At 41.8% G+C, this 21,204-nt stretch overlaps 1 protein-coding gene and 1 non-coding gene across 2 annotated transcripts; both read right to left on the reverse strand.

Moving 5' to 3' along the window:
* Positions 1-3,405: 3,405 nt before the first annotated feature.
* On the reverse strand, positions 3,406-21,124 carry LOC113950104 (mitochondrial import inner membrane translocase subunit Tim23). Its single transcript, XM_027649464.1, has 7 exons — positions 20,997-21,124; positions 20,495-20,553; positions 17,369-17,462; positions 17,042-17,126; positions 14,769-14,827; positions 12,404-12,514; positions 3,406-4,003 (listed from the first exon to the last, which is right to left on the reverse strand). Exons 1-7 carry the CDS (start codon positions 21,091-21,093, stop codon positions 3,888-3,890), a joined length of 621 nt encoding a protein of 206 aa, XP_027505265.1. The 5' UTR covers positions 21,094-21,124; the 3' UTR covers positions 3,406-3,887.
* On the reverse strand, positions 15,389-15,591 carry LOC113950198. The gene has a single exon (XR_003528692.1). It is a non-coding gene; the product is annotated as a small nucleolar RNA SNORA74 (small nucleolar RNA).
* Positions 21,125-21,204: the final 80 nt, after the last annotated feature.

A 21,204-nucleotide genomic window follows, 5' to 3' on the forward strand; every position in this document is an offset into this window, starting at 1 on the left:
GGGTGTGTTATGTCTCCTTTGCAGAGTGGTTAACAAAAAGTGCTGTGGTACGGGTCCTGGTTGGCCTCTGTCTGGGAGCTGCTGCAGTTGTGCTTTCATCCTCAGATGAGATTCATGTGCTTTACTTCATTTCACCACTGCCTGGAGCTGCATGGAGCTCCACTGGGAAAGGGGGAAACCCTGGGACAGGGTACACAGCCAGTGGGGAAACTCCTGTCTTTTACTGCCCTGCAGTGTGAGCTGCTGGACACGAAGCTTTGTGTCTGAATCACCTGGGCTTTGCTCAGCTGCTCTAAGAAATACAGACCTGGACAAAGTGGTGCATTTGCTTCTTAGCACTCTTGAATACTTAGAGGATTCATGGATTTTAGCAGCTTTTGCTGCTCTTCTCCTGTGGCTGAAAAACATCTGTGGCCTGGCTGTGCAATTGGAATCGAGTTCCTCTCTGGCTCTCCTGTGTTTGAACATCAGACTCCCTGCATGAGTGGTTCCTCCTTTGAGGATTTTCCATTCCTTTAAACTCCAGCCTGCCTTGTACCAGTAAGAGAACATTTACAGTTGGGCCTGGCAGCCTTTTCAGCCAGGGTACCTTGAATTTCATGGGTGTATCCTGAATGTTTAGCTTTCAAAGATAGGGAAAAAGATACTATTAAGTCATCCCAAGACAAAGAGGTCAATAGCAGGAGCTGAGAATGTTCAAAGAAAGCTCTCCAAACATTTGAGCAATCTCAGATATGGGATTGTTGCCTTGTGGTGAGGAATGCTTCCTTCTCTCCCACACAGCTCCCTGGAGCAGGGTGCTTGCAGGGTTCCTGGGACACCAGCTCCACTCCTTGGCCCCAAACCAGCTGTGGTGCAATTGGGCAGCTGTTGTCAGAGGCAGGGAGAGAGTGTGGCTGGCAGATGGGAGAGACACCCAAGGGGGACACATGACTGGTATTAATAATGCTGTGAAAGTACCAAAAAGGGTTGTGGTACCTTCTGGTGTCCCTGCATTGGGCTGGTCCAACGCTCATGGAGTACACAAAGCTCCACTTAAAAATACCAGTTTCCTATCCAGAATTTATTAAGGACAAGAGTAACCTTCTGTTAAAGCATAGAAAAGGATTTTCCCCTTCTTTTGCAGTCACAGGAAACACAGGCTATGAACACTGGATCATTTTTCTCCTCTAACATATGTTTGCTTCCTATTTTCAAAAGCAGCTTCTTTCTTCAGGGAAGCTGAAGATTTCTACCATGACTAGTAGAAATTTGTTGATCTTTTTCAACAAATTCCCCCAATCATAAGAAAAGTCACCTGCTGACAGGGGATAGTGCAAGTGGTTTGCCCTTCTGTTCCAAAGACTAAGCAAACCCAGCTTTACAAGATTCAAAAAGCTTTCATTACACCTGTTGTCTCAGGCTCCCTCACTTGCTGCCACAGCACGGAAAGCTGCCTTGGATCTCTCAGCAAAGCTGGATGCCAGACTGGCACCAAAACCCTGCTCTTCAAGATGGCCAAGGTCTCCCATGCTCACATTTATGTAATGCTACATGGGAGGGCTGTAACTTGCTCGCCAAATCCTGTTTGCAACTTGATTTTACTTCCTTTTATTCCTACTGAACCTGCATAAATTTTGGTATATCGATTGTTTGCCATTAAACTGTGAACACAGTGTGTCATGACACAGAATATCGGTAACATGTTCCCTCTATTCCATACGCACAATTCACTGCTGCCTCCATGCTGGTTGTGTTTCAAAGCTCAAACTATGGATCACTCCATATACAACCAAATTATGAACCAAAGCTTTTAACAGCTGTAACACAGCTATTTCAGAAAAATGCACTCAGCTCTGCCCCTGAGGTAAGCAAGTCCAGGAGATCTGGGGGTAGTGCAGACCAGATAACACGCTAAGTTGTTCAAGAGTCAGCCTAGACTCAGGTTGTGCTAACTCTGAACTTGAAAAGGCTTACTCCTACATCATCTCTAGTGTACCAAAAGGAGGAAAGACATTTGTTAAGCTTCAGAGTTTTCCCATTTAATTAGGGCAGAGAGCTCCTGGGTCATATTTTAGTCCTGAAAAGATTTCTAGAAAACCTAAAAGATACATTGCAAAGTTCCTGACTTAAAAAGCAATGCTCACTCACCATCAGCCCCCAAAGCAGCTCTCAATCCTTCATCCATCGTGGTCAAGAGCACTGGAACTTAAGTCCAACTAATGAAGACCAAGAAACGTGGGGGAGGAACTCACTGATGCCAACGGGCAGGGAAAAAGCTCAGAAGAGCACACGTTTTTCTGATGTCCCATGACAGTGCTGCCAGTGCCCACGTCACCATTGCTTAGCCTGCGAGCAGGGGACAATTTCTTTGGTGGCAGCCCTCAAAAAATGCCCACTGGAAAGTCCAGCTGTCACACCACAACAGTAATATGCAGCCCACTGATCACTGTGAAACATAAGGCTTAACAAAAACAGGCATTGCTGGCATAAAGTATCTAATTTGACCTGGTATCTAAGCAAAGCTAATTGAGTTCAGCTGTGAGGGCTCAGTAGCTGGAGCTCTATAAAAAGCTGGTCTTGGGGGTCATTTCCTCCTAAGGAGCCTTCTTAGCAAAAGTTGTGTGTCTTTTTGGAGGAAGGTAAGAGTTACCACCTTCCTGTTACTGCTTTTTTGTTGCCCTTATTTTGTCAGGTGCACTGTAGTTATGGAGAGCTGTTTCAGGAGGGAGAACTCGAAGTAGACTCTTGTTTAGCTTAAAGTTGTTTGCTAAGCAGTAAGTTTCCTGTTTTTCCCTTGCCCTGCCTTAACACTGTCTTCAGACCTGTTTAATGATTTACCTGTTTAATTCTTTAAACACTGAAGGAGTGAGCTGTTGTACAGTAACTCTAATTACTGAACTCATTAACATCTTATTGTTTAATTTATGCACAAATGATGCTTGGTACATGGTTTAATTTTAACACTGGAGAAGGTTTAGGTTCGTCACAGCCTTCATTCTGCCAAAACCTTACAAATGGCATTTCAGGCAAAAAGCTTTGTGCTAATTAAAAGTCCTGTAATAAGCAATGAGAGGAGTCTTTATACTGTTTGGTTTTTAACTGTTGGCTAAATGAGCTCTGAGATACTGGAGCACCCAAGTGTTTTGAGAATCCACTGGCAGCTCTTCTGCAACATCAACTGTACCTCATCCATAAACAACCAGTTCCTTATTTATTAGCACAAATAAGGGCGTGCAGGGCAGCCCTGCTATGCCTCACCACAACCACGCATCAGGAGACCCTCAGCCTGCTAGTCCACTTCCCCTCACCCACTGACTCCCCCAGCATTTTATCACGTTGGTCCTTCAAAATAAATCCGTAAGTAAGTCAGTGGATGCAGCACATTTTTGTCTTACCAGTGGTAGGAACAGCAAAGGATAGAAATGGCATTGAGTAAGTACCACCCTTTTTATTAATGATGATGTCCCTTTTTATAGCTTGCCTTGTGCTGTCAGAGTAACAAGCCTTGCCCTGTGCCAGTTGCCAGGTGATGTGTGCTGAGGCTGCAGGGAATGGTCTATGGACACAGACTTTATTACAGGGCTGTCGCTGCCGTGCCCCAACAAACCTGGCAGTGGGACTTGAGCAGGCCTTGTGGCTCTGGCCCAGGGCTGGCTGGTGAGCATGCCAGGAAGACTGTCTTGGTGGCCACTCTGTTCACTTGCAAGTCCAACAAATATTGCTGCCTCTCCAGCAACTGGCTGGTGGGAAGGAAAGGGCCAGTCCAGCTACGCGGTGTCAAGAGGTTCCTCCCAGCACAGCTTCCTTCGGTTTCACACTAATTGTAAATAAAATAGGAAAGGGGCACCAGATATATCTCACAACTGATTTGATTGGTGACTATGCAAGTGTGTCCTCTGCCCTGCTCACAGGGACTGCCGGGCCAGGGAGCCCTTCATGTGCTCCCAGTTGTTGTACAGAGCGTAGAGGCTGGTCAGCGTCAGACCCGCGATCCCACCTCGTGCTATCCCACGCATTCCACCTGAAACAGAAAAAACAGTAAAGCTCAATGAAGTTACATTTGAGGAAATGGTCAGTCAACAGCACTCCCCAGAAGATCTCTAAATCCAGAGACATTTTAATGAAACAGGTTTTCTTTTCTGAGTAACCTTCCAGAAAGGGTCCTTGTGCTAATTCTACCTTCCTCTCAAACCTGCTGCCAGGCTTGAGGTCAGTCATTCCTGATCCTGACACTAATTCTGCTGTTATGGCTTCCTCTCAAAATGCATTAGCACTACTGCCTCATGGAAGCAAAGATGATTTTCCCAGTCTATTCCATCTGTCCTTAACACAATTGTTTACAGTTAGGTGTGATCTCTTCCTGCTGTAAGAACTCTTCCATTTAGGTTTTCAGAGGAGGAATATGTTTTTCAGTTATGGTAACTAGCTCTGGGTGGAAAGAGAAAGGGCAGGAGGGAAACAGGTGAACACAACAGCAGCTGATGTGGACATGGCCTTGGGCTCCAGAGATTTGTGAGGGCCATTGTGCAGAACCTATCACTGCTTTTGTGTCTTTGGCATTTTAAAACCCTTTGATTAAAAAAAAAAAAAAAAGTAGATGAAAGGGATTAACTGGCAAGAATTTACTAGGGTGTACATTGACCAATTTATTTAGTTTTATTAATATTCTTAGTTTTATTAATATTCAAAATTATCACCTCACAACAGCGAAAATTGAGTCACACAGGTGATTAAGGTTTGTGAGCACCTTAGTGTACGGCAAAAAGAGAGGGCAAGTTTGGCTACTACGTGGCTGAAGCTGGGAGTCAGATGGCACCCCAACTCCATTCCATCCATGTAAGTGTTGGGGTGTACAGGGGCAGAAGCAGAGACTTCTGATGCTTTTACTAAACAGCAAAATGCTTCTATTCCTCAGTAGTAAGAAGTGCCTCAGTAGAGCTCCCAGAATGCACCACAAATGCACAGCTGAGAGTATGACCCTCAGTGCTAGGAAAACTTCACTGAGGTTGATTCTGCAATGTTTATCATTGCAGCTGAAGCAAGTTAGATAATGTGTACAGTGTATAGAACAAGGCCAGTTTCTGCTGACAGTGAGATAAAACCTGTCTGCTTTATTGGTGAAACTGGCAGTGCAATTCAGGTTCCTCAAACTTGAAAGCAAATCCATCTCAGTAACAGAGAGATTTTTATTTTTTTTCCCCATTGTGGGTCATAAAGTTGTCACAGAGAATTGCTTTTAGGCTTGTATTGGGGCACAAAGCTAATGGTGTCAGTTAGACTGAGACTGTGTTACCTGTGTTGCAAGGTTAAAATGGATTTCATTGGAGTTGTTAAACCTCCTCCTATTGCCCAGGCATGCAGTGAAACCAAGAAGCTGCAGAAGTGGGACTTGAGACTAGAAGCCATGTGTAGTCATAGTTTCTCAAAAATTCATTCCCAGAGCAGCTGTGACCATTTGAGAGTTTTTTGGTGTATAAGCCTAACTGCTGAGAATTCAACAGCTCTAAGAAAAGCCTTACTGAGTATGCTCTATGTGCCTAAATCAGCATTTAGGAAAGCAAATGCAGACTTCTGTGTTTGCTAATTGATCCTGAATTTGTTGCACAAAAAGTTTTTCATATGAAGGGGTTGCAGCTGGGTACACAAAACTAACCAAGTGCAAGCAGTGTCTGGCAAAAAGCCACAGGTGAAATTTAAAGGACACTTTGTGCAAAACAAGTATTTGAGATAATCTGTAAAAATATTGACTCCTTGTTTCTGCTGGGAAAAATGAATAAAACATTAGAGCCTGATTTTCTGTTGTTCTTATCAGGAATCAACCAATCACAGCAGAAACCCCCAAAGGGGGCTCATAACCATTAGGGTGTACAGGGAAACACACAGAATGTGGAACATCCCCACACAACACAATGCAGACAGAGCTATGACTATTCCCATAGGTTCTTCCCTCAGCCCCCAGGTTCAATTCTTCTCCTTTCCTCTTAAAATCCTATTCTTCTTATGGAAGAACAGGTAGTCGAAAGCTGATTGACCTTGGTTCCAGATTCTGTGAAGTCAGGATTGTACAAGGAAGGTATCATCTTTCATGTGGATAGCTGAGCCACTTGGTAGCATCATGCAGACTCAAGGCACAGTTCTGCTACGATGTTCTACTTCTAACACAACAGATGTTGGTATTTCCATGTGCTGAGGCCAGCCAGGTAAGGATGGCAGCTCTCAATCCACTTACAAGTGTCAACCACAGGGCCTAAAGCCATCTGTAGGCTGGCAGGCAACGTGGGGACATTGCTGAAGATGTTTTGTGAACAGGAACTAAACTTGTGCATTACTGAGAAAGAAAATATCCAAGGAAACATGCAAGAAATGTTCCCTACTCAGTTACCTAAGCTTCTGCTATGAAACATTAACAGTAATTTTTTCTTTTTTGTGTAGCAGTTTATCCTGGTTTCTGAGCTATCCATGGTAAATACAAAAAAAGAGAAAGTTTTCTCTAACTGGTCAGATTTGCATTTGAGTAAATATGTGCAGGTCTGTGGTAGACTTCAAACAGTAATGCACTGTCGAATGCAGCCCTGTTGCTGGGCAGGAAATGTTAGGCCCTCTGAGAAAATTAACTTGCTAAGAAAAATAAAAAAAGAAATTCTCCACTCCCATTCCAGCTGTGTTTGCATGATAGAACACATTCCCACCCCTCCTCTGCAATCACTTTCTGCAAGCCTCTGATACCAAGTCTGCCCTGACAAGCCCTGCTGAAACATGGCTGCGAGCCTCTAATCTAGCACGTCCCAGTAAGATAAAGGTTCCTGGAAGCAGGTATTTTGAGATCAGGCACCTTGCACAATAGTTGAGAACTGCTATGGGTTTCCAAAGATACCTCTGATGCTCTCTAAATGGGAGTTTAGTTCTCTGGCTTTGGCTGCTGCACCCTTTCACCATAAAGTATTGTCTCTATTCTGTGCATTTACAGTAGGTTCTGGTGTACACTGTGCCATGACACACAGCACTGCATTCCAATGCAGCTGTGCCATGACACAGCATTCCAATAGCACAGCTCTGTGTTTCTTCGTGGTAGGAGCCTCTCCTAACACTGAACTGGACTTGTGCAGCAGGTAAAACCATTACTATGTGCCATAACATGAGGGCAAAGCCCTCAGAACCTTGCGGTCTCGATTTTCAGAATGTTTCTCCACTATCCTGGGACAGTTCCTGGGATGTTAGAACCAAGAACCATCCAACAGCAAACACTGGAAATACCTTAACTGAAACCTCAGGCTGGCACACTTATGCCAAACAAAAGAAGTGTAATCATTAAATAGTGATTAGTTTTCTGTCTTCTAATCTCTCTCTTGGATACTCTGAACGAAAATAGTTTCTCTTCCTTTCAGGCTTCCAGGAATGAAAATATTTTTTTATCGAGTTCAGCTTCTCAAATGTACAAGGCAATCTCAGTTTTGTTTCAAATTAAAGCACAGTGGTGCTAACCAGACCACCTGAACCATCAAGACATTTGTTTGAACATCTATGGGTAGTCCTAGTGGTCCTATGTCATTAGAAAATACAAAGTTTCCTCCTGCTGCTCCAGGGTGTTTATTTTATGAAATCTTTTAAGTGTGGGCAAAGTCTGTGGATACAGAAATTACTGAGGAAATTGATAAACTTATATATGGAAGCAAGATACATTCCAAAAAAGCATGCTCCATTTTCATATTGCTCCAGCTAAGGCAGTATTGTGGTTAAAATACAGAAACAACAAAGCTTGAAACAGGGAACATTTCCTGTAGTTACTGTGCTATGAAGGCTAAATTAGAAAAACAGTAGGAATTTACAATTTAATTTACAAGTTTAGAAGTACTAGAGCTGTTGAAATTACTTTGCAAACATGATTAAAATTTCCCATCTTCTCACTGAGTGAAAGCAGCAGCACCTGAGTGACAGGAGGCTACTTCAGCTGCTTCAAGTGGCACCTGCAAATCTCTGCAGGAATGAGCCCTCAGTTCATTGTTCCTGCCTAGGAGGGCTGGGCAGCACTGAAGGCAGCACTGCTCTCAGTAGCCACTCATACTCTTAGACATCAGTCCTCATGTAACTAAGAAAGCCTCAACAAGCTATCATGCTGCTTGTACTTTGCCCTTACCTCTTCCTTCTTTCAGAGCTGAAACAAAATCCTTTCACTAAACACCATTTGACTGATAATCCTAGGGACCTGTTCTGCTGAAAGAGGTTTTAAGAGGTTCTTAATTTCTAAAATGCCTGACAGCCCTCAACTTCAATGTTCAGAGGCAAATCCTTTACTTGCCTTTCTCCAAATAATGCAGAACAGTAAGATACCCCAGGCCCACAGCTGTAGCAGTCCCCCAAAAGCTCCTCTTTCCCCCTCCCCACGCAACAGGAACACAAAAACAATCCTGTCTGGCCCAAAGAAAAACCCAGGTTGAGCCCAAAGGGGAGAGGCTTTTTATAGCTGAAGAAGTAGTCAGCTAACACAGCTGCCCTGAACTACCCACTGAATGTCACAGAACTGATCTTGAGCCCCAGCCAGACTTTACTGCTGGCAATAAAACATTCATCATTCATAACATATTGACTTTTCAGGGTTGTGTTCTGAGGTCTTAAAATGACAACTATTACCTTCAGCTATTGCTAGCATGCAGTTCCCTTCTTCTCAGACACACACCACTTTATATACCAAATTACATAACATCTGTTGTGCAAAAGGCATAAGATGCTGTGCTTAGTATTGGGTTTCTACTGCACAAAAGTATATAAAACAAAGTAATTTTGTTTTTCCAAAGCACTACTTTACTTTTGTTCCTGTTACCCCTAACCTTGGGGGGGGGGGGTAATTATCTAAGAAAAAGAACATCTACAACCTGTGTAACCTTCAGATAAGAGATAAAGGTTAGTTAACTTTTTTGCTTACTGAAGTCTCTGTCAGGAATTTCAGTGAGAAATTAATGGCTGTCACACAGGGTCAGACCAAAGTCCCACCTGGCTCAGTATCTTTTTCCTGAGTGATCAATCCCTGAGCAGTGCAAGATCCTCAGCCAGCTGCACCTTGGTGACATGATGACTGGAACCATGTGCATTTTCATGGTGGGAGGTAATAACATAGTGCACAGTGCCAATCATCCTTTGTTACTTTTGGTTACTGGTAAAATTATGAGGAAATGAAAGATGTATGGCTTAGAAAAGAGGTTGAAAACGTGTGCAAGGGGGCTAAACATTTGTTTAAGATGTGTTTATGCTTCGTAACATTTATCAGAAAAACCCCTGGCATAACAGATATTAATTTCTGCCTTTTCTTGAAACTGAAGAATAAAGCATAGTATCTTATTAAATGGAAAAACCATCCTTGTGGACTTGGGATATCCAGACCCCCTTTCAGCAAAACTCAAATTGAATTGGCTGAGTCACAGTAACATTTCTACTACATATGCCACTGACAGAGGAACACAAAGGGTTTTATTTTGTCTGTCACTCAAACTGAATGTTCTGGGTAGAAGTTAAGTGGTGAGCTCAAAAAGCAGCTTTCTTAAAGTTGTAAGTCTGGTGAAACAAGTTAATACTGTACTCTCATTACTACATTTGGGCTAAAATCTAGTAAATAATATTGGTATTGAATTTAATTTCAAATAAATGTGAAAGCTAGAGATCACTTTGGTCAGAGGAATCAACCAGTATGATGTTTCAAAACTGCTTAAATCAGTTTTATGTTTAAACTCAATTCAGTGTCTGTTAATCTAAGCCATGCAGTGTGGGGAGATGGATTCCAGCTAACACTTGATTTATGGTGGGGATTTAATGGCTTTAGTCACCTGCAGTGGGGAACTTCCAGTGACTACTGCCACTTCCAGTGAACATGGGGGGGGGCTGAACTGCCACAGTTTGTCCTCACTTGCAGACTTTTCAGTCCTCTTTTATCTTCTCACACACAGCTTGTGTGTCAAGTAGCCTTGCACAAAACTGCTCACAATCCAATGGCTTTAGAACGTACACATTCTGTTTGACTCCTGGCATTTTGGTAATGATTAACACTTCCACAAGGACAAATTGTGAAAATGGGGATCAGTTTGGGGCAACAAATCTCAGCTTTCAAAAAGTCTTCCCACTACTTTTTTTTCCCTGGTCACTCATCAAATGCTTATCATCTGTTTAAGAAATTCACTCTAGGCTTTGCCATGTACTCAAGAGGATTTTTCAGTGCAGCACGGCTGCTGATGTGATTCTTCTATCAGTGCTGTGTTTAAATATGAAGTCAAAATAAAAGACCTCCAGACGTTATAGGTTTCTTCTTAAGTATGTTCCCAATCTCTTTACGAAGCAGGAATGATGGAAGTGGGAAATCTGAGTATTTGAACAGCACTGTTTCCAACTCTGTAGCTACACTTTGTGGATTACAGAACAGCCTTGATTTGCAATGGCATGTTTGTGGGAGTTTCCAGCTGACACTAAAATATGGAGGTTTATAACTAAGTGTCCTTGACAGTTTTTATTTTCCTTTTTTTTTTTTATGCCAACACAACATGGCATTCCATGTAACAGAGGAAATGATTACAATCTTGATATGTCACAGATGTGTGCTGATGATTTGCATGGTTTAAATACTGAAGGTTTTTTAGGTGAATACATACACTGATGCTGAGCAAAGGCAGAACTTAGAAGTTTTACCATACAGAACAAGAAAGGGCATTCTGGCATAAGGTGACAGGAGAGGCAGAATGGAAGAAGTAGGAAGAGGGACAGTGTATGAAAGGAAAAAAAAAAAAGATTGGAACTAAATTCTTGAAACAGATGTGAATATAATCTTTTTCACATTGAGAACTAATCCTTGATCTTTGAGGTCACATTTCCTGCATATGGTGAAAAACTTATTTCTTTTGAGTTTCTCTGCACTATGGTTCATATGCACGACACATACTTGAAATACAATACTGTAATAAATACAGATTTACTGACTACATTGCCTTTATCAGTGCTACTATGAGCTCTGTAGATCTTATGTTACAAAACAGAAAGTCCCACTGTGCCCTGGTTAGAAAAACTTCAGTACTGTCAGATGACTGTGTGTGTGACTGGGGGAGTTATCTGTGGTTGCACTGTGCCAAAACAAGATTACACATAATGCCAGCTCTATACTTTTGAAAGGTAAGGGGGAAAGTTCTGCTGGAGACTAAGATGGCAGTTCTTATTAACCTCCTACAGAAAATGTTAGACTTCTACACTGCTACCCTATCTGGCTGTTATTGCTGACCTGTCATATCACTCATGAAACCCCAAGGAAGTAGCAGATTACAAGAGAGCTGTGTGCCCTTGCAGAGTTAAGAGCACAAGCTGGTATTTATGAGGGCTGCTGAAGCCAATTACTTTTGGTTTCAGTTTGTCTAGGCTAACAGGAAAATAAGACTGCTCAAACTGTTTTGCCCCATACATAAAGCTGGACTTCAGGAATGCTTTTGAGACACTGAGGCTCAGTTAGATATGCAAAAGTACATAGGTTAATTCTAGAATTATCTCCTCAGTAAAATGCAGGTGACTCATATAGCCAGGCCTTTATGGAGTTATTAAGGCTTTTCTCCACATGGTAATATCAGCCTGTGGTACCCAGCAGTCCTCTAAAAAAGATGACACCTCCAGTGGTCAAGCTTGGAACGTGTGTTGACAGACATTTTGCTGAGGAAGCTCAGACTCTCTTCTGCAAACAATTCAGGATACATCAGCAAACTAACCTTAAAGCCATGCTGTTCTCAAATGATGTTGTTTGTTGGTTTTGACCACTATGCAAAGACCAGAGTCCTACCACAGGACAACAGTTTCACCATCAGCTAAGTAATAACTTCATAAATACATCAGTTTCAATGTGTGTAGGGTTTTGTGCAGCTCTGGGTGCTACTATCCCATGAATTCCTATCACGTGAATCACCTGTAGAAAGTTTCATGTTCATGCAGTCAAGCTCTGTGTCCTGTGTATTCCACCCCTGCCCCCACTTACTTTGCCTGCATTCACTCACGGATTTGGGAAACAATTAGTTTTACTCCTGTTGTCGCCGAAAAACATGGCTAAGAATGAGGTGGGCATGTATTTTATACAACCTTATTATAAACCTGAGTAAATACTTGAGTGTTTCTTCAGTATATAGGTATAACAGTCATAATTTGGCTCTCATGATTATTGTCAGTCCTGTGCAAGTCAGAAAGAATCAAATTTAATTCAGCTTGATTTTTTTTTTTTAAAGTGCAAGTTCTCCTTAAGTAGTCTTAGTTGTGTGAAAAAACATTGTGTGAGTTAGGGGGCTTTGAGCTAACAGCCATTTTTACACTGTTAATTTTCAGAGCAGGACAGTATTTAGTAGAAGTAATGGGGATCCTAATAACTAGGACAGAGCACAAGAGGAGGAAAAGGAGAAACACTTTGCTACTCTACCAGTGCTTTTGTATAGCATTCCTGTCAAGGTTCCAGCAGCTACGGTGTTCAGGTCATCTTCTGCACCTCGTGTTTTTTCAATGATGACTCCAAATGCACTGTAAAGTAGAGCTGGGGAAAAAAAAAAAGATTAAAAAACCTCAAGTTAAAACCCCCATTGCCTGAGACACAAGGCTTAGAATCCAGGCTTGGTGTAGCTATTTAGACTGTGCTTTTGAAGCACTGATTTTCTGCTTATTTAAAGGAGTGAAATCCTCTGAAATATCCCATCTTTGGTGGTTTTTCCCTCAGACCACTTTCTATTTTATAGATATTTAATTAATATTGAATTGCTTGTGATTTGACATGCACAGGCAGAGAAGCAGCAGCTGGAAATGAAAACTTTATCCCTAGAGCACATTTTGCTCTGGGACAACTTTAGACAACTAGAAAGAAAAATGCATGGGCTTTTCAGAATGGATGCATCTATCATCTATGCATTGTGATGAAGGGAAAAGGCATCACCATCATCACCCCTCATGTATTTCATGCCTGAAATGAAACACATTAAAACCCCTGCTTGTATTTCATGCTGACAATTTGAAATCTTTACTTCTGCTAAAAAGCATGTAAATCATTCCTGAACAACAGCAATAATGTTGAGGAGTTGAACAGCAGCATCTTTCTCCTTTCAGCACAGGCAATAATGGTATTTTAGCTTGCCTTAGCAGCAAGCAGTATTAAGAGTGAGGGGAAGGAAAAGCTGTATTCAACATAATTTTTTTAAGCAGTTCAACACAGATGTTGCCCCCGTTCAGGAACAGAATGACAAAAACTGTCAGTAGTGACAAAAAGAATCTTTGAGATACAGAAATGCTGGACAAGCAAAATCAAAAGCAAAAATAATTCAGCTCCTTTGAAAGGAACTTCTCTGGTAGCTAGGACAAGACAGAGCTATACAAAATCCCCAAAGATAAAGTTCAGCTTAACTCTCTGATTTTTGAGGCTGTATTTTGTAGGAAAATAACAATTTGTTACTGGAATGCACAAACACTTTCTTGAGTAATCTTTCCTCAAACACAGCTGAAAAAACATGTTAATGTGTCACTTAAACTGGAACCTTGAACTGCAGTGTATCTGCATCTCAGTTTTCAGACATGTTTTGATTACATTTGGAACAAAAAATAAGAAAAACCAACCAACCAAAAAATGGCACAATAAAACTCACTAGGCAATCAATGCATCTCCTATGAAACAAGTGCCACTTTTGCTGTAGTTCAGAATCCTGTCTCTAACTGTGGCTTCTCTACTATGTCTCAAAAGGTAATGTCTGATTTGAATGGCAGTTAATCTGCTCCTCAGAAATAAGACTGAAACAAAATATAATTAATGCAACTTAGTGTATGCTTTGATGCATTTCTCAAAATTCAAATATATGTAAGGTTATAACACGATGTAATCTGATTTAAATATTGCTAAGTTCCATTACAATGTTGTAGGGCAATGAGTTCCATCATTATTCTTCTTCTTCAAAATAATTTCATCAGTTTTACATTTCTCCTTTCAAAGGTACTGTGTAACTTCTGGTCTTTTAAGACTGGGGAAGACTGAGGGTAGGGGGGAGGCCAAAGAGCTTGTATTCCCTAGGGCATTAGGTATTTCCCTGACTTTCATGAAACCTTCTCCAGTTTTTCTAAGGCAACTGATGTGATTTTATTTCACAGCCCATTCCCCACCCAAACCCCAGCTCACATAAGTCTCTTCTTCATACATCATGTTACTGATCATTTGTTTTTCTCTTTTTTCCTAACCCATACTAGTTATGAGCAATATTTAGGTTTAGAGTTGGTGGTGTCATATGTGACTTTTCTAGTAATGGGCCATCATTAAAGGATAAATCTTTGTAGTCACTGTCACTTTTCTACTTCAGATAAATATTTTGTTGACTCTTTAAATGGAAACAAACATCAGGCAGTTGATCACATGATCTCTGTAGGTTAGAAAAGTTACTTCAGAAGTATTAAATTATATCTTTTTGCCTTAAGTTGCAAATTAACTGTAATTTATTAAGAAATAAGCATTATCTATAATTTCTAGTTATTTCTTTTACTCTATAGCTAGAGTCCTTTTTTGTAATATAGTAAAAACTTTGAGGTTTAATTAAAGGCTTTTGGTTACTTATGCTTCAAACCCTATTTTAGCCTTTAATTTCTTCTTTGATGTCTACTGAAATGTCCTCATGTTCCAAAGAAAAAAACTTGCATTTTTTCCACAATGGATTTAATAACGAAAATTTAGAGAATTCTGTTTAGAGAATACACAAATACACTTTCCCAATAATTACATCTTTAAATTGTTTTCCCTACAAAAGAATGACTTTACTTACCCAGTGATCCCAGTGTGTTAGCCCATAATGCTCCTTGCCTTGTCACCATATTTAGAATTCTAAAAAGGAGTTAAAAAGGTATGAAAATGTTTAGTGCTCTGTGTTTACATCAAGGCAGTGTTTATGACATCAGGTCTTGTGTGTTTACTCATTTGGTTAATAAAACTGGAATAATGAACTGAAAGCTCTTCAAAACAAACCATTAAGGAAACACAGCTTGGAAATACACAATCTCCATCATGGATAGTGTGCAGGCAATACTGAAAGCAAATATTCAGTCCTGTCAAATCTTAAGAAAACCTTTATCTCTTTTCAGGGTAAACATGACCCTCACCAAGAGTCAAATCTCTTCCCTTCAAATAGCTTTCTAACCCTGGGTGTTCCTTATGTGGTGACTACACATAGTTACTAGCTGATGGGTAAACCTATGCTCAGGTAGCTGGGTAAAAGACCTCTGGGAAAGCCAGAGTGCCCTTCTAGAAGGACCATGTGCCAGGGAGTGGGGCGATGCCTGAGCCAATCTCAAACTAAAGCAAGTCAGGAAGAAGAGAGGCAATCCTTTGCAATTCCATTTGTCCAACTTAGCACCACCAGAAGGTGAAGAACCCTGGGTATGTCTGTATGTATGCTCCCAGACTAGCACTACAGAGGGGAAGGAAACCTCTAGTGCACTCTCAGGGAAGCACAATGACACTTCTTTTTGGCCTCAGCTGTCTCCAGAGTGGGGACAACAGCAGCCAGAAGAAATGACTGATCTTTATCTCCCAGCAGTGTAACACTATCACAGGCACAGTATTGCTCTGGACAGCTGACTACCACTGGAACTTGGTTTATCATTTAAAACAATGAAAAAGTCACACATTATGTCATTTCTGTTCTAATTTTCTATTATTTTTCCTTTTTTTTTAAATACTTTTCATTTGGACACAGGTCATTACTGAACATGGTTAGGAAATAAACTAAACAATAATGGAAAACTTTGTTTTGAAACAAGAGAAAAAAAATCCAAGAGGTCAGGGTACTGACAACCTCTCCTTAATTACAACCCCCACCCCCACTTCTTAACTTTACATCAATTTTGAATTGATGAGAAAATTGATAATTTTCATAACCATGACACATTGAGATATTTGATTTAAATTCATTAAAAAAAAAATCTCTGGACATTTAGGATAAATTTGGAGGAAATCTAGGCAGGTCTCTTCCCTGCATCTGATAAGGAAAACACAGAACTTAATGCACTGTTTGCAGGTGATGACCTTCAGCAGGCCTCTCCCTTGCAGGGCCAGGATAACAGCAGGGTGTGCACTGACTGCCACCTCCTGGCCTCGACCCGCCAAGGTTTGTGCTTAACAACACGGCTTTGTCCATTCCAAACACATACACAATTCTGTTCATCTAGACAAGAGCTGTAATTATAGTGGTGAATATTTTGATAAAGGGGTTGAATACAGAAATAGAATTTAAAATGGGGCAGACCCAGTACAAACTGTACCAGAAAATAATAAGTTCCTCCTCTAAAATTCCCTTGTTACCAAGTATTCTGGGAGTGAAAATTGTTTTCCCCCCATCATTCCACTCCTCCAATTTCCTATGGCTCCTTCACTTAGGTTTTCTTATAGTTGTGTCTAAACTACCAATAATTCTAGAAGAACCATCCTGTTGAAAAAAATGTTCCTGTTTCATACTGTGTTCTGTCAAACACTCAGGTAAGGTGAAATCATGGCAATGCTGTGGGTGTTCATGGATGCCATAATCCAGAACAACTTCCACCTTGCAGCACTTGCTGAGCAGCATGCACCAATGCCATCCCTAATGCAAATCCAGGCAGGCCCAGCTTCTGCATTTTAATCTCCTCCTGGTTTTGAAAAGCTTGGGAAAGAAGGGAGACTCACTCCCAGAAAAATGACAGCAAAAAATAGCTCATAGCAAACTCTGCTGCCTCTGGGAGTATTTCAACACATAAAAACACTGTTTTGCCTTTGAAGTAGATTTTTAGTAAACATCAAGGTAGTAATTCATTCTCAAGTATTTAAGGTAAGTCAGAGGACACACCAACTGTGACTAAATGAAAAGCAAAAAGCTTGAACTGAACATAATTATAATGAAAAACATTTGATAACTTGTTGAAGACAAATATTGATTCCCGTTTGTCCCCACTAAAGAAAAAAAAAGGCATTTATTTTTGCAGTATATTCATATCTGATCTTGTACAAGGTGGAAGAAACAGCTCTGTCACTGAGGTGTACTTTGCTTTGAGATGGAACACTTACTGTACGTTTCTAGGTTTTGACCACGGCATGTTCTGTGTCTCCTTCAAGCCAAGCCTCAAACCATTCAGTGCACCAAACGCTGCCCCTGGTTGGCACAACATCAGTTATTACTTTTTGAGAAGAAAAAGGAACAAAACATCCCTGAAACAATACTAGAAACAAACACTGAGAGTTGACTTCAGTGGACAGACTGAAGTCAAATATCTGTTCATTTAAGACTAGAACAAACAATGCCTTGCAGAACAAGACATTCACAAACTTATCAATTACTGCAGTGCACAGGTGTTACCTGGACAGTTGGGAAAAGTGGAAAACACAACCACCTACCTGTCATACAACACCCTCCAATGGTAAAAAAGGCCAGCTCAAATCTGCCTCGAGTTTTGTTGGCTCCTGTGGGCAAGATAAACTCATCTGTGTCCTGAGGGAAAACAAAAACAAATGCTTTTGTATTTTCCAAGCATACCTGCTTCAAAATGTAGGCCATATTAATGTTTTTTCTTTAATTCATGCAATGAACTAAAGATGGATATGAGTGTTTCTGGAAAATTCTTGCCTAAAGTAGCAGAGAGAGGGAATACAGTATGTGTATGCTTTATTAAGTGTGAAAAAGGACTTTAAAAAGATAAACTGAGAGCTTTTTTTTTTTTTTTCCCTAGCTCTCTTAATTTTTAGAAATTACATCAGTCAGCCAAGGAACTCATACTGTGTGGGTTGTTGGTTGTTTTTGTTTTTAATGACTATTTGCTTAATTATTTATTACATCTTCCAGCAGGCAAAACAAGCCCTCCAAAAACCTTCCTGTTTTCTGATTATGCAGCACTGTTTCCTCACTGAGCAACCTATATTGATACAATAATGCCTTAATTAAGGTTTTCCACTACTCTGACACTAAAGAAAAACTACCTTTGTGCCAGAAGAAGTATTTCCATGCACTGAAATAAGTGACCTATTTTGAAGAGGTGAAAAAAAGAAGGAATACACTCAAAATTAATGATCAGGCGAGGTCAGTAGTTTTTTACTTGTGCATCTTCCTCTTACAGAGACAGGTTTGTGTCCTTGTGAATGGCCTGAGAAGCTGCAGAGAAAGCAGCACATGTACAGAGATTAAGGTGGGCCAAAGAAAGTTCTCAATTAGACATGAACAGGATGCACATGTGTTGATGAGGTGCTAAAGCAGCAAGATCTCTTTTATGCTTCTGTGGTTTCCAGACATAGTATTGCTCATCCCCTCTGTAACTGATACATGAGTGCAACAACTGCAAGCTCAAGGAATTGCATTCCAAGGGGTTTTATTGGCCCATACTTGACAGTAAATGTGGATGGTAATACAGGAAAAATATACAGCTTCTAAAACTGTGAATACTGTACCAGTAAACTGAACCTGTAATATGGTTTCTATCTTCCTTCTAACTAGATTGTTGAAGAAATTCAGTGCATGCACTAGTTAGCAGCTCCTAACAGTTTTCACTACTGCCCCAAAAGTCAAGATGAACCAATCCTTGTCTGTATGTAACATTACAACAACCAAGGAGTCCCATCCTCTGGGTTTCTGCCATAGCATTCTAAAATGCTATTTTATAATGCATGTTACCCTCTGAAGGCAACAAAGCATTGCAGGAAAAACCTTGTTTTGTGCCTGCATTAATGGACCAACCAAGAAAGTGGGTTTTAAATAATGAGTACCATTGTCTCATTTGTTATTATGGGAAGGCCAGAATCAAAATGTAAGGTTCTCAACAATAAGGCTTTTCCTTTGCATTCAGAAAGCAAAGAGATGGTCTTTGAACACAGGAGACCCTCACCTCTCTTTTCTTCACAGAACCCCCAAATTTAAAGGCCAATAATTTAAGTTCTTGTATTTTAAAATATTAGCTATTTCTTTTTCCTTGAATATCTAGATTCCCAGGGACCTGTGGAGACTGCTTGGTGCAACCCACACTGCTAAAAGTAGGGTCAGGTAGTGCTGGGCACTGTCACTCCCAGGTCTTGTGCTTCTCTGAGGATGGAGACCCCACAGCTTATCTGGGCAACTTGTTCAGGTAAAAACCTCAAAACTTTCTCACATTTAAATGGAATTCCCTTTTTATTTCAATGCACTTTCCTTTTATTTCAACACACTAGTGCTAAACTTAAAGGCAGTGAAGTGTTATAACACAGACTGTAGCCTATGTGTTACATCAACAGGTATTTTTAGAACTGTACCACGACACTGATGCCAACACCTTCTAGTTTAAAGCAAATTTCTGTTTTTACAAACTATTAGTATATACACAGGCTTTGTTCTACAGCCTCTGCTACACCGCTTTTAACACCAACATGTTCTCAGATAAACTGTACTAAGGACACAAGACAACTTTAGAGTGTTTTTGGGAGAGGTCTAAATAATCACTCAGCATTTTTCTGACCACTCAACAACAGCAGGCCCCACTAGTGAACACACAAACAGAGCCATATCCTGTTTTCTGCCATTATGGGAATGTTACATTGTAATCTGGGCTACAGCAGCTTCTAAGGAAAGAGAAACATAATAAACAGCCCCCAGAACTCCATTCAGAGCTTCCAGGTACAGAATAAACAGTGTACCATCAAACACAAGGCACACAGATAAGCAGATCCCATGCAACTGTGCTAATTCTACAAAATTTAATGTTCTCAGATAATATGAGCCACATATAGAGAAAAACACTAACTAAATAAAATCATTAAGACATGCATCCTAATTGGACTAACTTAAACATTTTCAGCTGAAAAAAGAAAAACATTAGTGGAGTTCAAATAATTTTTTTTCCTTTATGGTGCCATCATTTTGTATTAAGTAATGTTAAGCTGTGTGTGACAACCATTATTCACAAAGTGGGAAGTTTCACTTCATGATGGTCCCACTTCAGCTGGGAAATGACATAAGTGGTGTGACATTTGCTGCTGCTGTGACAACAAACCCTGTTATCAGGTCTGGGGTTTGGCTGAACACCTCTGCAAAGTTCAGAACTTCACAGAGTCCTGGAGACCAACCCCTGAATCATCAGAATTCTCACAGTTGTGATGATGATCAGAAAATTCACACTTCAGAAAACTAATCCATGAGTGGAGAGATTCTGGCTGCTGTTACTGATTGAGGGGGTTTGGGGAGGGTGTGACCAATGCCAGGACTGCTGTAAGGGTGTGCCAGCCTCAGGGCAGGGAGGGACATCTCCTCTCCTCCCCAGCAGCAGGCTTGTACTGACACAACAGCCTTACCAATTCTCTGTATTTTCACTGGTTGTCTTCTACATGTCATGGCACTGCAAGCTTTTATTAGGTACAACACTCAAAAATTGTTTCTTTCCACTGTTCACTGCTCAATACCTCAGCACATCCTGCACAGCACTGTAGGAGTTTTGGGGTGTTCACGTGTGGTTGTGCAAACTCTGGGATCGAGTTCTACACGATGAAAACAAACCCCCTTCTCACCTGTACTAGATACTTGGGGTCCAAGTTTAAGTACGGTGACAAAGGGCTCATTCCAGTCACTGAAAGGAAAAAAACAAACAGAGCACTTTAACACGAGCTTCCCCAGCAACGATCCACATCCTGTGAGGCAACGGGGGGCACGCAACGGGAGGCACACCTCGTGCGCGGAAGCAGGGAAGATTCCGCCGAGAAGTTGCACGACTCGTTAAAAGGCGGCCCCGGCCTTTCAGGAGGCGGAACGGGAGCTCCGGGATGGGGCGGCCGCGGCGTGACCAGCGATTGTCGCGACACGCGGCACGGCCGGAGCCTGGCCCTCTGCCCCCATCGCGGCAGGGGCAGGAACCGCCGGGGACCGGCTTCTTGCGGGCGGGCCTGTCGATCCCCGTTCCGCCTTCCATCCCCGAGACCGGCCTCGCTCCGGCCGCCCGGCCCTGCCGCGCTGCCCGTGCGTGGACACTGCCCCCCGCCCCACCCCGCCCCCGCCGGCTGCCCCGGTACTCACGCGGCACCCCGGCGAGGTCGGCGTGCGAGTACCCGAGCCCCCCGGCGCCGAAGAGGCCGCCGAGCCCGGTGCCCTTGGAGTTCCCGCCGCCCTCCATGGCGGCCGCCCCGCCGCCCTCACCGCCCGCTGCCGCCCGGCAACGCCGCAAAGCGCCGTAAAGCGCCGCCGGGCCGCGCTGCTTTGCGGGTCACCATGGCGACGGGGTGAG

This window comes from Corapipo altera, unplaced genomic scaffold, assembly GCF_003945725.1.
Source record: "Corapipo altera isolate COAL_440 unplaced genomic scaffold, ASM394572v1 53, whole genome shotgun sequence".
Lineage (NCBI taxonomy): Eukaryota > Metazoa > Chordata > Aves > Passeriformes > Pipridae > Corapipo > Corapipo altera.